The sequence below is a fragment of the Balearica regulorum genome, chromosome 3 (genome assembly GCF_011004875.1).
Source record: "Balearica regulorum gibbericeps isolate bBalReg1 chromosome 3, bBalReg1.pri, whole genome shotgun sequence".
In the NCBI taxonomy this organism is placed as follows: domain Eukaryota; kingdom Metazoa; phylum Chordata; class Aves; order Gruiformes; family Gruidae; genus Balearica; species Balearica regulorum.
The window spans coordinates 92,391,686-92,403,178 of record NC_046186.1 but is presented as its reverse complement, the minus strand read 5'-3'; the positions used below and the strand labels follow the sequence as shown (position 1 = coordinate 92,403,178).

The 11,493-nt window shown below is 50.5% G+C and overlaps 1 protein-coding gene across 1 annotated transcript; it reads left to right on the top strand.

Annotated features, from left to right (window-relative positions):
* Window positions 1–4,097: 4,097 nt before the first annotated feature.
* DRC5 (dynein regulatory complex subunit 5) lies at window positions 4,098–11,107 on the top strand. Its single transcript, XM_075750083.1, has 4 exons — window positions 4,098–4,448; window positions 6,379–6,947; window positions 8,038–8,487; window positions 10,416–11,107. Exons 1-4 carry the CDS (start codon window positions 4,268–4,270, stop codon window positions 10,590–10,592), a joined length of 1,377 nt encoding a protein of 458 aa, XP_075606198.1. The 5' UTR covers window positions 4,098–4,267; the 3' UTR covers window positions 10,593–11,107.
* Window positions 11,108–11,493: the final 386 nt, after the last annotated feature.

The window sequence follows — 11,493 nt, the reverse complement described above, 5'->3', positions numbered from 1 at the left end:
CCGGGCTGCGGTGGGCAGTGCGGACGTCTGAAGTGCCTTCGTGTTTCTGGCATCCCTTTGGGGCACGGACCCTGCCCGGGCCTGCGGGCAGACGTCGAGGAGCACGGTGTTGGCCCTTCGCACCGCCTGGATTACAGTGATGCCATTAACTATATTCCCAAACGGCCTGCTGGCCTCATTCTGCCCAATCTCCCATTACAGACAAATTCCATTATATCCGAGGCTAAATAGATTCCTCATTTGGCATGCTTTTTTTTTTTTTTTTTTTTAACTTACTTAAAGCCCATTGCAGAGCCTCAGCCCCTTGATGAGCCTGTGATATGCTGGCCTAATGCACACTTAGCATCAACCTTTAGAAGTGCAAGGGAGCATGGCAAGTCCCCGCAGGTGACAGCGGGATCAGCGGTGTGAGCCAGCTCTCAGGATCACTTGCCAATGTCCCCGCTAGCCTGCCTGGAGTAGAGGTGACAGCAGAAAGGCCAGGACATCTGCAGAACAGCTGGCATTTTCAGCGCGCTGACGTGAGAGCTTCCGTGATTTCTGGGTAGACTGAGCTGCAGCGGGAATGCGATCTCAGCTGGGGCATAACTCAGAAATTTCTCCTGCACTTACAAACTCTCCAGTAAACAGAGTTTTTCCAGTTGCTCCGTTTCTTGGATCACCATACTGATAGTAGGAGGCATCAGCCAAAGGTCACCGGTTTCCATGCAGCTCTTCTTTTTTGGTCTCTCTGGGCTTTGGTGTGAATCAAAAGAGCAGAAATCCTTTATTTCCAAATCAAAACAGGTTCAACCAAAGAAGGTTTGTTAGGCGTGCTAGGTAGCGGCATAAGTTGGCTGTGTGAGTGGATTTCTGAAAGATCGGCTTCTTCCTGGGAAGGGAAGTGTGATTTCTTTTTTTTTTTTTTTTGGAAGTTTTAGTATCATTTACTTTTCAGTCTAATCTGGGTGTTAAATGACATAAGCTGGGAATTTACTACGTGACCTTGTTCGTTGTATATCATTTAATAAAGCCTTTTTAGCATAGGTGACCTATGTGTATGTAGAGTGGGTGGGAAGGAGCGTGCCTTAACGCTGTTGACTTGGCTTTTTGATAGTGAATTACAACACTTCTCTGCTGTTTAAATACATGCTTAGCAAACCCACCCATGGAAACTGGCTGGGTGCGTTAGCTCTGCCTGGGTGAGACTCCTGCAGCCAAGGCAGAGGGGATGCAGCGGTGACCGAGGCCCTTCCCCTGGCAGGCTGCACCCCGGTGAGGTGTGCTTACCGTGCTGGGGTGGTGGGAGCGGATGTGGTGCGAGCGGTGACTCGGCGTCAGACTCGGCACCCCCCCCCCCACCCCGGGACCGCAGGCGTGGGGTTGTTTCGGACGCCTTGCGGGCTGGCTGTCACACGCCGACAGCCTGGCTCTTGCTGGCTTCACGCTCAACGCCGAGTGGGGATGGTGGAGTCAGCAGAGCTGACTTGGTGCAGAGCTCAGGTTGGGGGAAAGCTCCTCAGCAGCCGGCGGGACACAGACACCCCAAGCTGTCTGCCCCTCCTTCGGGGCCATCCCACATTGGGGCTGGCCCACAGCTGGGTAGCAAGCACCAGCTGACCTCTCGCTGCAGGTGGGCTTCACTCAGCAAGCTTCATCCAATGTATGGAGGGGTTGCACTGTTTATAGAGCTGTTTCGGCTCTGCCTGAGGGCAGCTGTGTCTCCAGGAGCCCCTTTGGCAATCCCGCATGCACCATGGGTTACGTACCCTTTACAAATCGATCTGCCATTGGTAAACTGGCAATCCGATCATCTGCTGGAATGCAGCCATGAAATAATCCTAGCCACTGATGCTGCACTGGCTTTCCCCAACAGCTGGCATTTAATGATTGCTCCTAAAAGGTCAGGAAAGCCATCAGAAGCTCCAATTAGCTGTGACTGGCCTGGGGGACAGAGTGATACAGATGCTTTTTGAATAGGACGAAGGAACAAGGAGAAAACATTTTTCCTAGTCACTTCTCTGTTAATGCCACCTCACTGCCATCCAGCAGTGCTTTGCCCTTCTGTTGAAGTCCATCAAGCACCAAAAGCTGGGTTTCAGCTGGGTCAGTGTGCTATGGAGAATCAGGCCTCTTCTCTTCCCTCTCAGTGGCGGCCACCATCACAGCACCTTCCTTTGGGGGCAAGAAGCTTCACAGAGAAAGGACTGCCAGTCCTCACATCTGCCTGTCACCCGTTCCTTCTCCTTCCACACCCACCCTTCTTCAGACCAGGCTCCCTTTTTGTACAACCTTTGCCTTTGTCATCCGTACACCAGTGCCTCCCAGGAAATAGAGCTTCCCTGCCTTTGGTGCCTTTCATCCTCCTGCTTCATGCTGGAGAATGGCCAGCCACTGCCATCTCCACCCTTTCCTGACTCTCATTCTGAAACGGTTACTCTCTTCTCAGACCTGCTTCAAGTGCGTTCGAAGAAGCCTTTGCTGACACATTTGCTGCAGTACAGTGTGAGTCATTTTGTTCCTCTCTAGTTCTCAGCATTTCACAGATCTCTCTCTTCTCCTCTTCTCCATCTCACAGACTTCTCCATTTTGCAGGTTCTTCTGCAGGCCCTTCCTCAGATGTCTTCTGGAAGGGGAAGGACCAGAGGGAGGAACACTAGATACAAAGCTGGATAGAAAGCTTTCAGGGAGAGAGGGGCTTGTGCGGACTGAGGCAGACAGAGGAGAAGGGAGCAGCCTGGTGCAAGAGAAGGAGCTGAGATGTTTGATCTGGGGAGCACTGTCTGGCCCTTCACAAAGGAGGAGCTGTTTGGGATCACAGCACTGTTTGGCTGAGGGATGTTGTGGCACAAGATACTGCACTGCAGTTGGCTTCTGTGCAGGATGTCATCACAGGATCCTTTTGACTCTGCTGTGGTGCAAGGTCACCTTTGCCCTGAGGCATCCTCTTGGTCCTCACCTCTGACATCATTGCCATGCATCCATCTGCCTCATGCTTCTTTTAGGTGGCCTGCAGTGTCTAACTGCCCAGCTGTGCACTGCAGCCCTGTTATGTCCAGTTAGCCCCAGTAAGGACCAGCATAGGTCTGTATGCCCTGGGAGATGCTCACCAAGCCTGGGTGCTCCTGTTGAACCCAGGACTCAAGAGGCAGCCTCCTTCGTAGTGTCTTCTCTGTCTCTTTCAGACTGGTGGGGCTGGGAAGAGAACCACTGGGACTTCGAGGCAATAACCATACACGTGGGATCCTGACAGCTGAGAGCGCTGGTCCTGAAGTTGGGGTAGGAAACAGCAAATGGGAAACTTTGGTCTGGGAAAGCTCTGCAGAGCTAATAGGACTGGGCATCCTGCCTTCTGCTCAAGGCCGGTTCTTTTAGATCATATCTGCTTAGGCTCAGTGTGGTCTGAACAGGCCTGACCCATCCCATCAGTTAATGGATGTTTGGAAGGAGTTCAGCTGGAGAGTAATTGGAAAAGGTAGAAAAAAACTCAAATACACTTAGAGTGTATTCATCTGTAAAGCATTTATCGTTAAAGAGTCATAAGAACAGGCATCCTGGATGACCAAGGGATGGTCTGGCCCAGTATCGCATCTCTGACAGTGGCTAGAAGAAGATGCCAGGAGAAGAGTAGAAAAACAATACAAGTATGTGTGTTTCTTTCCTCCAGCACTCCCCCCACTCTCCACTCTCCCCCAGCCTCCAGCTGTGTTCAGCTCTGGAGACAGTTGTGGTTTCTGTGCACTGAATCATTCTCAAGGGGTTTCTCTTCCATGGACTTGTCCTGGAACCTGCACAGACTCTCAGCATCCACAACATTGTGTGGCAAGGAATTCCCCAGTTCAACTTCAGACGGTGTGAAGAACCATCATTTTCCTTTGCTTTAAGCCCAGCTCCTGCCAGCTTCATCTATCTCTTTTATTGGAAAAGACAGTAAACAATCAATTCCTGTCCATCCTCTTCAACAGCACTCTGAATTAACACCACGTTATTATCTGCTTATTACACGTGGTACCTAGAGACCTCTTTGTACTGGGCAGTGTATAAAGATAAGGCTGAATAATAGTTGGTTTGCTGCAGTGCTTCTGGTCCAAGCAGAGGAGGCAAGCAAAGGGCAGGGGCCAAATGCATTACAGGAGAGCAGTGTGAGCAGAGCATTCTTATCGCTGGCCTCTTTCTAAAATTGCCTCTTTCTTTTGCAGGCAGCCCAGCTGGAAAATGTGGTGGTGACTCCTGCTCTCAAGTGATTTTCCTCTTGCTTCTCCTGAAGGAGAAGTGGGTCCTGAACAGGATGCAGCAGCCAGTGGCTGGTGACAGAAGCACAGTCGTTCCCTCGCTGTATCCGTCCCAGACCAGCCTCGCTGCCGACTTGCACTATACACACCGCATCATTGAGGATCCCGAGTGGTCCCTCGCCACTGTCCCCCACCTCACTGAGCTCTGCCTCCAGCACATCGTTCACAATTTCGAAAGTAAGTGGGAATGCATTGTCCCCGGGACACATGGAGAGGGAGTGTCAGTCCTGGGGAGCAGAGGGTCAACAAGGCAGGCAGATGCATCTGAAAGGCACAGTGCGGTACCCAGCCCTGCCAAAGGAACAGATGGGGAGAAATATCCCCTCAGGCAGCCAGTTAAACAAACTGTTTGGTTGCTAAGTATGTACTTATACACTCCAAGGATGGCTGTAGTCCTCTCGGCTGCTCTCCAGGATGTAATTCTGCCCTAACCTTGTCCTATCGTTTCTTCTTCCTTCTATGCTCTGCTGGACTTACTTACCTCAACCGTGGCCGTGGCTGTGGAGTCGCTGTTTCCTTCTCTTGATTCACATACGTGTTACAGTAGCACTCAAGGATGGAGCCCCGTTGTGCTGAGTGCTGTACAAAGAGATGGAGAATTTCTCCCAGCTCAGAGGAGCTACCATCTCAGATACGTATTGGACTCCCAGTCTCAGGGCTTCTCCATGGTGGTGCTGTGACAAGTTACATCCGCGGGCAGGGAATGTACTTTGGAAGCAGGTGGAGTGATGAAACGTAGCAAAACAGAAAAAGCATGTCTCACCTGGGAACTGACTGGGAGGGGGAAAGAAAGGGCCTATCTGTCTTTTTGGCTGACTCAGTGGAGTGGCAGCAAAGACCAATGACAGGTCTAAGGCTATGTCCACACTGGGACTGTAAGACAGTACAGAGGAGCTCAGTGCTGCCTTAGGCCAGGAGCTGATGGTACTTGGGGGTCTGAGCTGGGAGACCCTCACAGTCCTCTCAGCCTGGTCAGTCAGTCCAATGCCAAATGGATTGGACCTACGCTGCGTGCGTGTAAAAGCAGTGTGCTCGGTGTCTTGGGGACCTCCTACTCTTACCTGAGCGACGCAGCCGCACCTTGCCCACTGGTGCTGCCTGAGTGAGCGGGAGTGACGCCAGCCCAGTTCTGCCCACACGTGTCCCACCTCTGCTTGTGCTGTGGGACTTCGCAGAGAACGTCACTGCAGTGCCGGCTCTAGGACACTGGAGAAGATACTCCAGGCAGGAAAAGGCTGTGGTAGAACTTTGGGTGCCATTAGGAAGGAAATGCCACAGAGGCAGGAAATATAAAGCTAACCCCATTTTGTGTCTCAAAATCCAATTTCCCATGTGCAGACAGTCCTCTCCACTGATGATTTCTGTTACTCAACACTACCATGTATGTGTCACCAAGCATTCATGGTGTGAGTACACATGGCTTTTCTCTGGTATTTCTTACCACAAAGACCTTCCACGAGACAGAAGCCAGCTGAGACTTACGACAAGCATCAGGAAAGAAACTGAGGGGAGAAAGCTCCTGGGAAAAGAGAACTTTTATTTAAACAAGGTGGATCTAAAAGCTAAGACTGTACCTTAGTGGAAAGGAATGGAATCAGTTTGGTATAAGACAGACACCCAAGTTAAGACAAAAAGGCACGAGGACTTGCATGAAGAGCACACAGACTGGTTTTCTCAAACATTGTCCTTCAATATGCTTAGAAACCAAAGGGAGAAAGTTCAGTAAATGCCAAGCCAAGCTCTCCCATTGCTGTCAGGCTGAATTAGGTCTCTTGGGAGCCAAAGACCTGCTCTGAATATAAACTGCATTCAAACTAAATTGAAACTGGGAGCTAAGTTTCTGATGCAGTTCCCAAATATTATTGGAGTAAACCCAATTACACTGATGTTTTATTGCAAAAGTTAGAAATCCTACACAGAAGTGTAGGAGATGAATCCTACACATTTTCTGCCACCTTAGCTCCCTGCACCTGGGGCAACTGAGAAAAGAGCCAGTATCAGCAGAGCGGAGGGCATGGGCACACAGCTGGGGGCCTGGGCAGAACCATAGTGCCAGCCATGCTTCCTACAGCCCAGACCAACCTCTCTTCCTCTTCCTCCCCTCCAGAGAACCCTATTTTGGAACGTCTTCTGCCTGAGCACCAAAGGAAGGTGCTGGACAGGCTCTCCACTGGCCTTCCGCTCACCGTGACTGCCAACCTAATAAGCGATGAGGACTACTGGAAGAGGTGCTGCACTGAGCGCTGGCAAGTGTGTGACATCTCCAACTATGGAGACAGCTGGAAACGGATGTTCTTTGAACGTCACTTGGAGAACATCCTGAAACGTTTCATCCCTAACACCACAGACCCCAACCAGGTCCTAGAGCTCATCCCGCTCTGCAAAGACTATGTGCGGAAACTGGAGGTTGATCAGTTCCTGCCACCAGTAAAGGTGGATCAAAAGGAGGAGAGGGATGACCTCTCTGATACAGGGAGTGAATTCAGGCTCAGTGAGGTCTCCGTGCATCACTACGACCTGGGAGTCCTCATTACTGCTCTCCCTCACCTTGAAGAGCTTCATCTCACTTACGGCGTGAAGGACTGCGGCATGAACTTTGAGTGGAACCTCTTTAACTTCACCTACCAGGACTGCTGCAACCTGGCTGTTGCTGTGAAGATGTGCCACAACTTGAAAGTAACGTGTTCCAAACTGAACCTTTCTTCCTCAGCTAGATCTTCAAATTGCCTGGGGGTAGAAACCCAAGGACCAGTTTTGCCTGGGAAGGGTGGCAGCACCCTTCCCTTTGCAAGCTGCAGTCTAGCAGAGTGCAGCGATGTTAACTCGCTCGCCTAACGCTGAGTATCTTGTTCTGCGTATCTCCTTGTTAAAACAGGTTGTCAGAGGGTCAGTGAGAAAAATACTTGCTCCCACAAAACATGTTCCCTGTAAGCCAAGAGAAAGCAACACTCCTGTTTTAAGTCCTTACATAGTTCTGAGAGGGAGGAGAGGAGAAGCCCAGAGAGATTTTCTTTAAGGACAGTTCTTGGTGGTTATGCTTGGTAAATATATATCAACATGCCCCAGAGCAGCAGAGAAGAGCATGGGGAAATACATTTGCCTTAGAGTGATGAGGCTTTTCCTTTATGGGTGCTAACTCAATCTTCAGTTTGGTAGCAAGTGCAGTGCAGATACTCAGCCCCACCAAAACATCATTGCTAACCAGAGCGCAGCCAGAGGGAGCTGGCTGAGTGCTCTCCCCACAGAGTGGCATGCTTTGGGAAATATTTGTCTGCTTGGCTTCCAGAAGAGAAGTTACCTCTCCTGTTGCTATCGAGGTGCCCTGGCCACGCAGGGCATTGCCCTTCACAGAGAGCACTGTGGTTACCACCAGTGCACATGCTCATTCTGACAGTGTTTGACTGTGACCTGCTGTTACTCTCTGCAGACATTTGGGCAGCTTTATCTCATTTAAATTTAGCCCCGCCCCCCACCCCCCCACCCCCCCATGTCAGAGATCCTGAGAGTCAGAGGAGAGGAACAGGGATTTCCAGGAGATGAACCATTTCTCCCTAGAACAGGCATGGGACTTCAGTGGCATGTCCTGCCTGCTGGAAGTACCTGCCCACTACAAAAGCAATTACTTGAGCCCAGTGGCTAAAGGTGTCTGAAGTGAAGGGAGATGAATCCTGGCTGGTGGGCCATGGGCTTAACTCTCTTGAGGTCTTGTACAAAGCTCAATCCAAAACACTGGCTGTTTTAGTGTCCCTGTCCTTTATCCCCACAGGTTTTCAAGCTGACGCTCAGCAAAGTGGATGATGACAAGACCAGGCTGCTGGTCCGTAACTTGCTGGATCATCCTTGCTTGGTGGAGCTGAACTTGTCCCACAATCTCATCAGGGACAAGGGGGCACGAGCTGTTGGCAAGTTGATCAACCGCAGCAGATTAGAAATTCTTGATCTGTGTAACAACCAGATCCGTCACCTGGGGGCTCAGGCCCTTGCTCAAGCCCTGGCTGAGAACTCCACCCTGACCTCCCTGAATCTACGCCTCAACTGCGTGGAGGACGAAGGCGGGGAGGCGATCGGCCGTGCCCTGCTGACCAACACCACCCTCAAGTCCATCCATCTGGGAAGTAATAACCTGTCAGAGCCAAGCGCTACGCTTTTCTCCCAGGTCCTGGCTCAGAACACCACCCTGACAAGTATCAACTTCTCATGCAACCACCTGGGGCTGGTAAGAGAAACCCCCTCTCCCTGCAGTTTGTGAGCCTGCGTGGTGGCCGTGGAAAGCAGATGCTGAGCCTGCCTTGCCTTGAAGCTGCAGAGGCAAGTGCTTCCCTCACTTTGCAATCTTGCTGCGATAACAATCAGTTGCAAGCAGTGAAGAGGCTCCAGCAGACGGCAGGAAGGAGAAGGACACGCACACGCATTTATCTCACTCCTTACATCTAGCTCTGTTCACAAGGCTGAATCTGGCTTCTAGGCTTTGGGCTTTTGGGCAGGGAGGGATTTTCGCCCCAGGAAACTGAAAACCAGGGAGTATGTCTGGGAAGAATCACAGCCGCTTCACACACGTGGGAGTAGATAATAATGATAGGCAGCATGAGACGAGGGCCTTATGCACATCCTCTGTGCTTTGGATCTGCCGTGCCATCTGTCACTCAGCAGCACACAGATAGTGTCACCCTTCCCAGAATCTCTCCTGTCCGTCACACGCTCAGAGAAGACTGTTAGAAAATTGTCTCAGTTGTTGAGCCCCTTTAACTCACCCTGCAGCTCTGGAGGGGTGCAGTAGGTCAAAAATGTCACGTCTGGGTGCTTATAAGTGTCTCCTAAACCACAGGGTTACATTTTGTAGACAGAGGAGCATCCACAGATCTTACTACATCCCTAAGAGCTGCACTATGCAATGTGCCCACAAACCAGACCGCTTCTCTTCTGCTGATTAAAAAAAGCTTTAGAAATCTGAAACTAGACAGCCAAATGCAATCATGCTGGCTTTTAAACTTTCTGCGCTGCCTCAATTTTTCTCACTGTCATAATAAAGAGATAGCAAGACCAGCTGTCCCTGCTGGCAGGAATATTGGCATCAATGTGTTTGACAATGGTTTTAAAAGGATTTGATGGCAGAAAACCTTTTGTGAGTTCTGCGTTTTATGATCCTGGATGTGGAAAATCATTTGAGTTTAATGATACAAGGGGGAAAAGGTTGGAAAGGAGAGAAGGATTTTTGCTTAGTAAATAATAATCTCTGTGCTTAGCATCTTCCTTCTGATGAGCTCTCCTGGTACCCATTTGTGAAGTTCCACAGCAGCCCAACAAGTGGGCTGGTGGTATTTGGGGAAATGGGGGTCTTTGCTAGAGATGCATCAAATTCTGATCTCTGTACCCCATTAAAAAGAGACTCCTTCCCGGTCCTTTTTGCTCTGTCCTTTTTGGCAAAAGGTCTAAGAGGCAGGGTGCTGCCATGAGGGGACCGCCTGGATGGAGGAGATGGGGGCAGGAGGTGTATTTGGTACCTGAAAGAGAATAGCTGGGGGGTGGGGGGGGGGGGGGAAGTCAAACTGTCGCATCCCTAAAAGCAGTGCTTCAGGTAAGGGAGGGAAATGCCCCAAAGTGAGTCACCTCCCTAAGGCTCTCTACATCACATTTTCTGTCCCATTCAGGCTGGACTTCAGTTACGTGAGATGTTCCCCCCAGGAAAGCCAGCCCAGCCTGGGAAATGGCATCCTGGCAGGAGACTGCCAGTGCTGGGGCTCTCGCCACTGCCGAGACGAGGAGCAGCACACCTAATCACACTGCCATTTGTCCCCAGCCAGCAGCGAGCTGGGGACAGGGGAGAGCAGAGACTCCTCTCAGGTTATCATCACCAGCCGTGCTATTAACCAGCCTGAGCTTGAGGACTCCTGACACGGTACCCAGAGGGAGTCATTAGCATGTGTCATATCACTGAGTGCTGCATAAGGTTACACTGCTGTGTACTTCTCCTGTGAGCAACATCTCGGGCTTGGGCGAAGGCCTTTGTCACTTTTGGCACCATCTCGTGAGGTCCCCATCACCTGCAGCAGGGAAGTGCAGAAGATGCCCTGGGGAGGAGGAAAGGAGCAATGCATTTCACTTTTGGATCTCCTCCTTTAACCCCCTCTTCTCACCCATTTGCAGGATGGTGGGAAGCAGCTGCTTGATGGGCTGGTGGATAACAAGACTTTGACCGAGTGCGACCTCCGCCTGGCAGAGGTGGGCCAGGAGACCGAGTACCTCATTCACCAAATTGTATGGGCCAACCGGGAAGCAGCAAGGCGGGGGTCTCTGCAGCACCCCTCCACCAAACCCCTCTGAAGAAAATACTCCAGAGAGCAATGAGCTTTGCAGGTGCAGTGTGGGAGATACTTTACTTCAGAGGCTTGTTTTTATTTGTATTTCTGAGAAAAACTCAACTTGTGGTCACCACTGCAGCCTTTCCCAGATCATCATCCAACCTATGACTTCACACAATACAGGCATTATACCTCACGGGACTCTAGCAGCGTTGCAGAAGCAGTTTGCCTCTTGAGCTCTCTCTCACTATACCTGAAACTAAATCTTACGTGCTCCAGCAGCAAGCTTAGTTCAGGCAACTGGGTGTGTTCCACCTGTCAAACAACTGAGGTGAAGTCTCCACCATCTAAATGGTCTAGTCCAGATCTATCCTTCAGGGCAAACAGCTATTTTAGGCTTTTTCCTGAGGAGGACATGAGATGCATAGAGGATAGAGGGAATGTTGTCTCTAGTTCCTAAGCATTTTTTTTCTGGCTATTGCTCTGCTCAAGGATTTATTCATTTTTATAGCAAAACCTGTCTGTAGTCTCTGATATGGGTGGTGAAAAATAAAAAGAAAAAAAATCAATAAATGATAGGTCTCTCCACCAGTTTCCTGCTTTGGGTTGCTATGCCATTGATCAATGCTAGCCTGCTTTGCAAACAGGTGAATTCTTTACAACCAGATGCTCACCTTTACCAATAAGGCTCTTCTGTGCAAATCGGTCAAAAAAAAAAAAATCTGTGTTTCACAGAACTTCAAGGTAGACAGGTTCCCACAGGACTGCTGGCCCCCACATCCCACAGGGTTGCAAATGGAGCAGCATCCTCAGGTCTGGAGGAAAACAGAGCAGCTTCCTTCTGCCCCATGGGCTGCGGCCACCTGAGGACAGGACAGGGCACGTACCCAATTGCCTCGGTCCTTTGACCGTACCACTCAGGA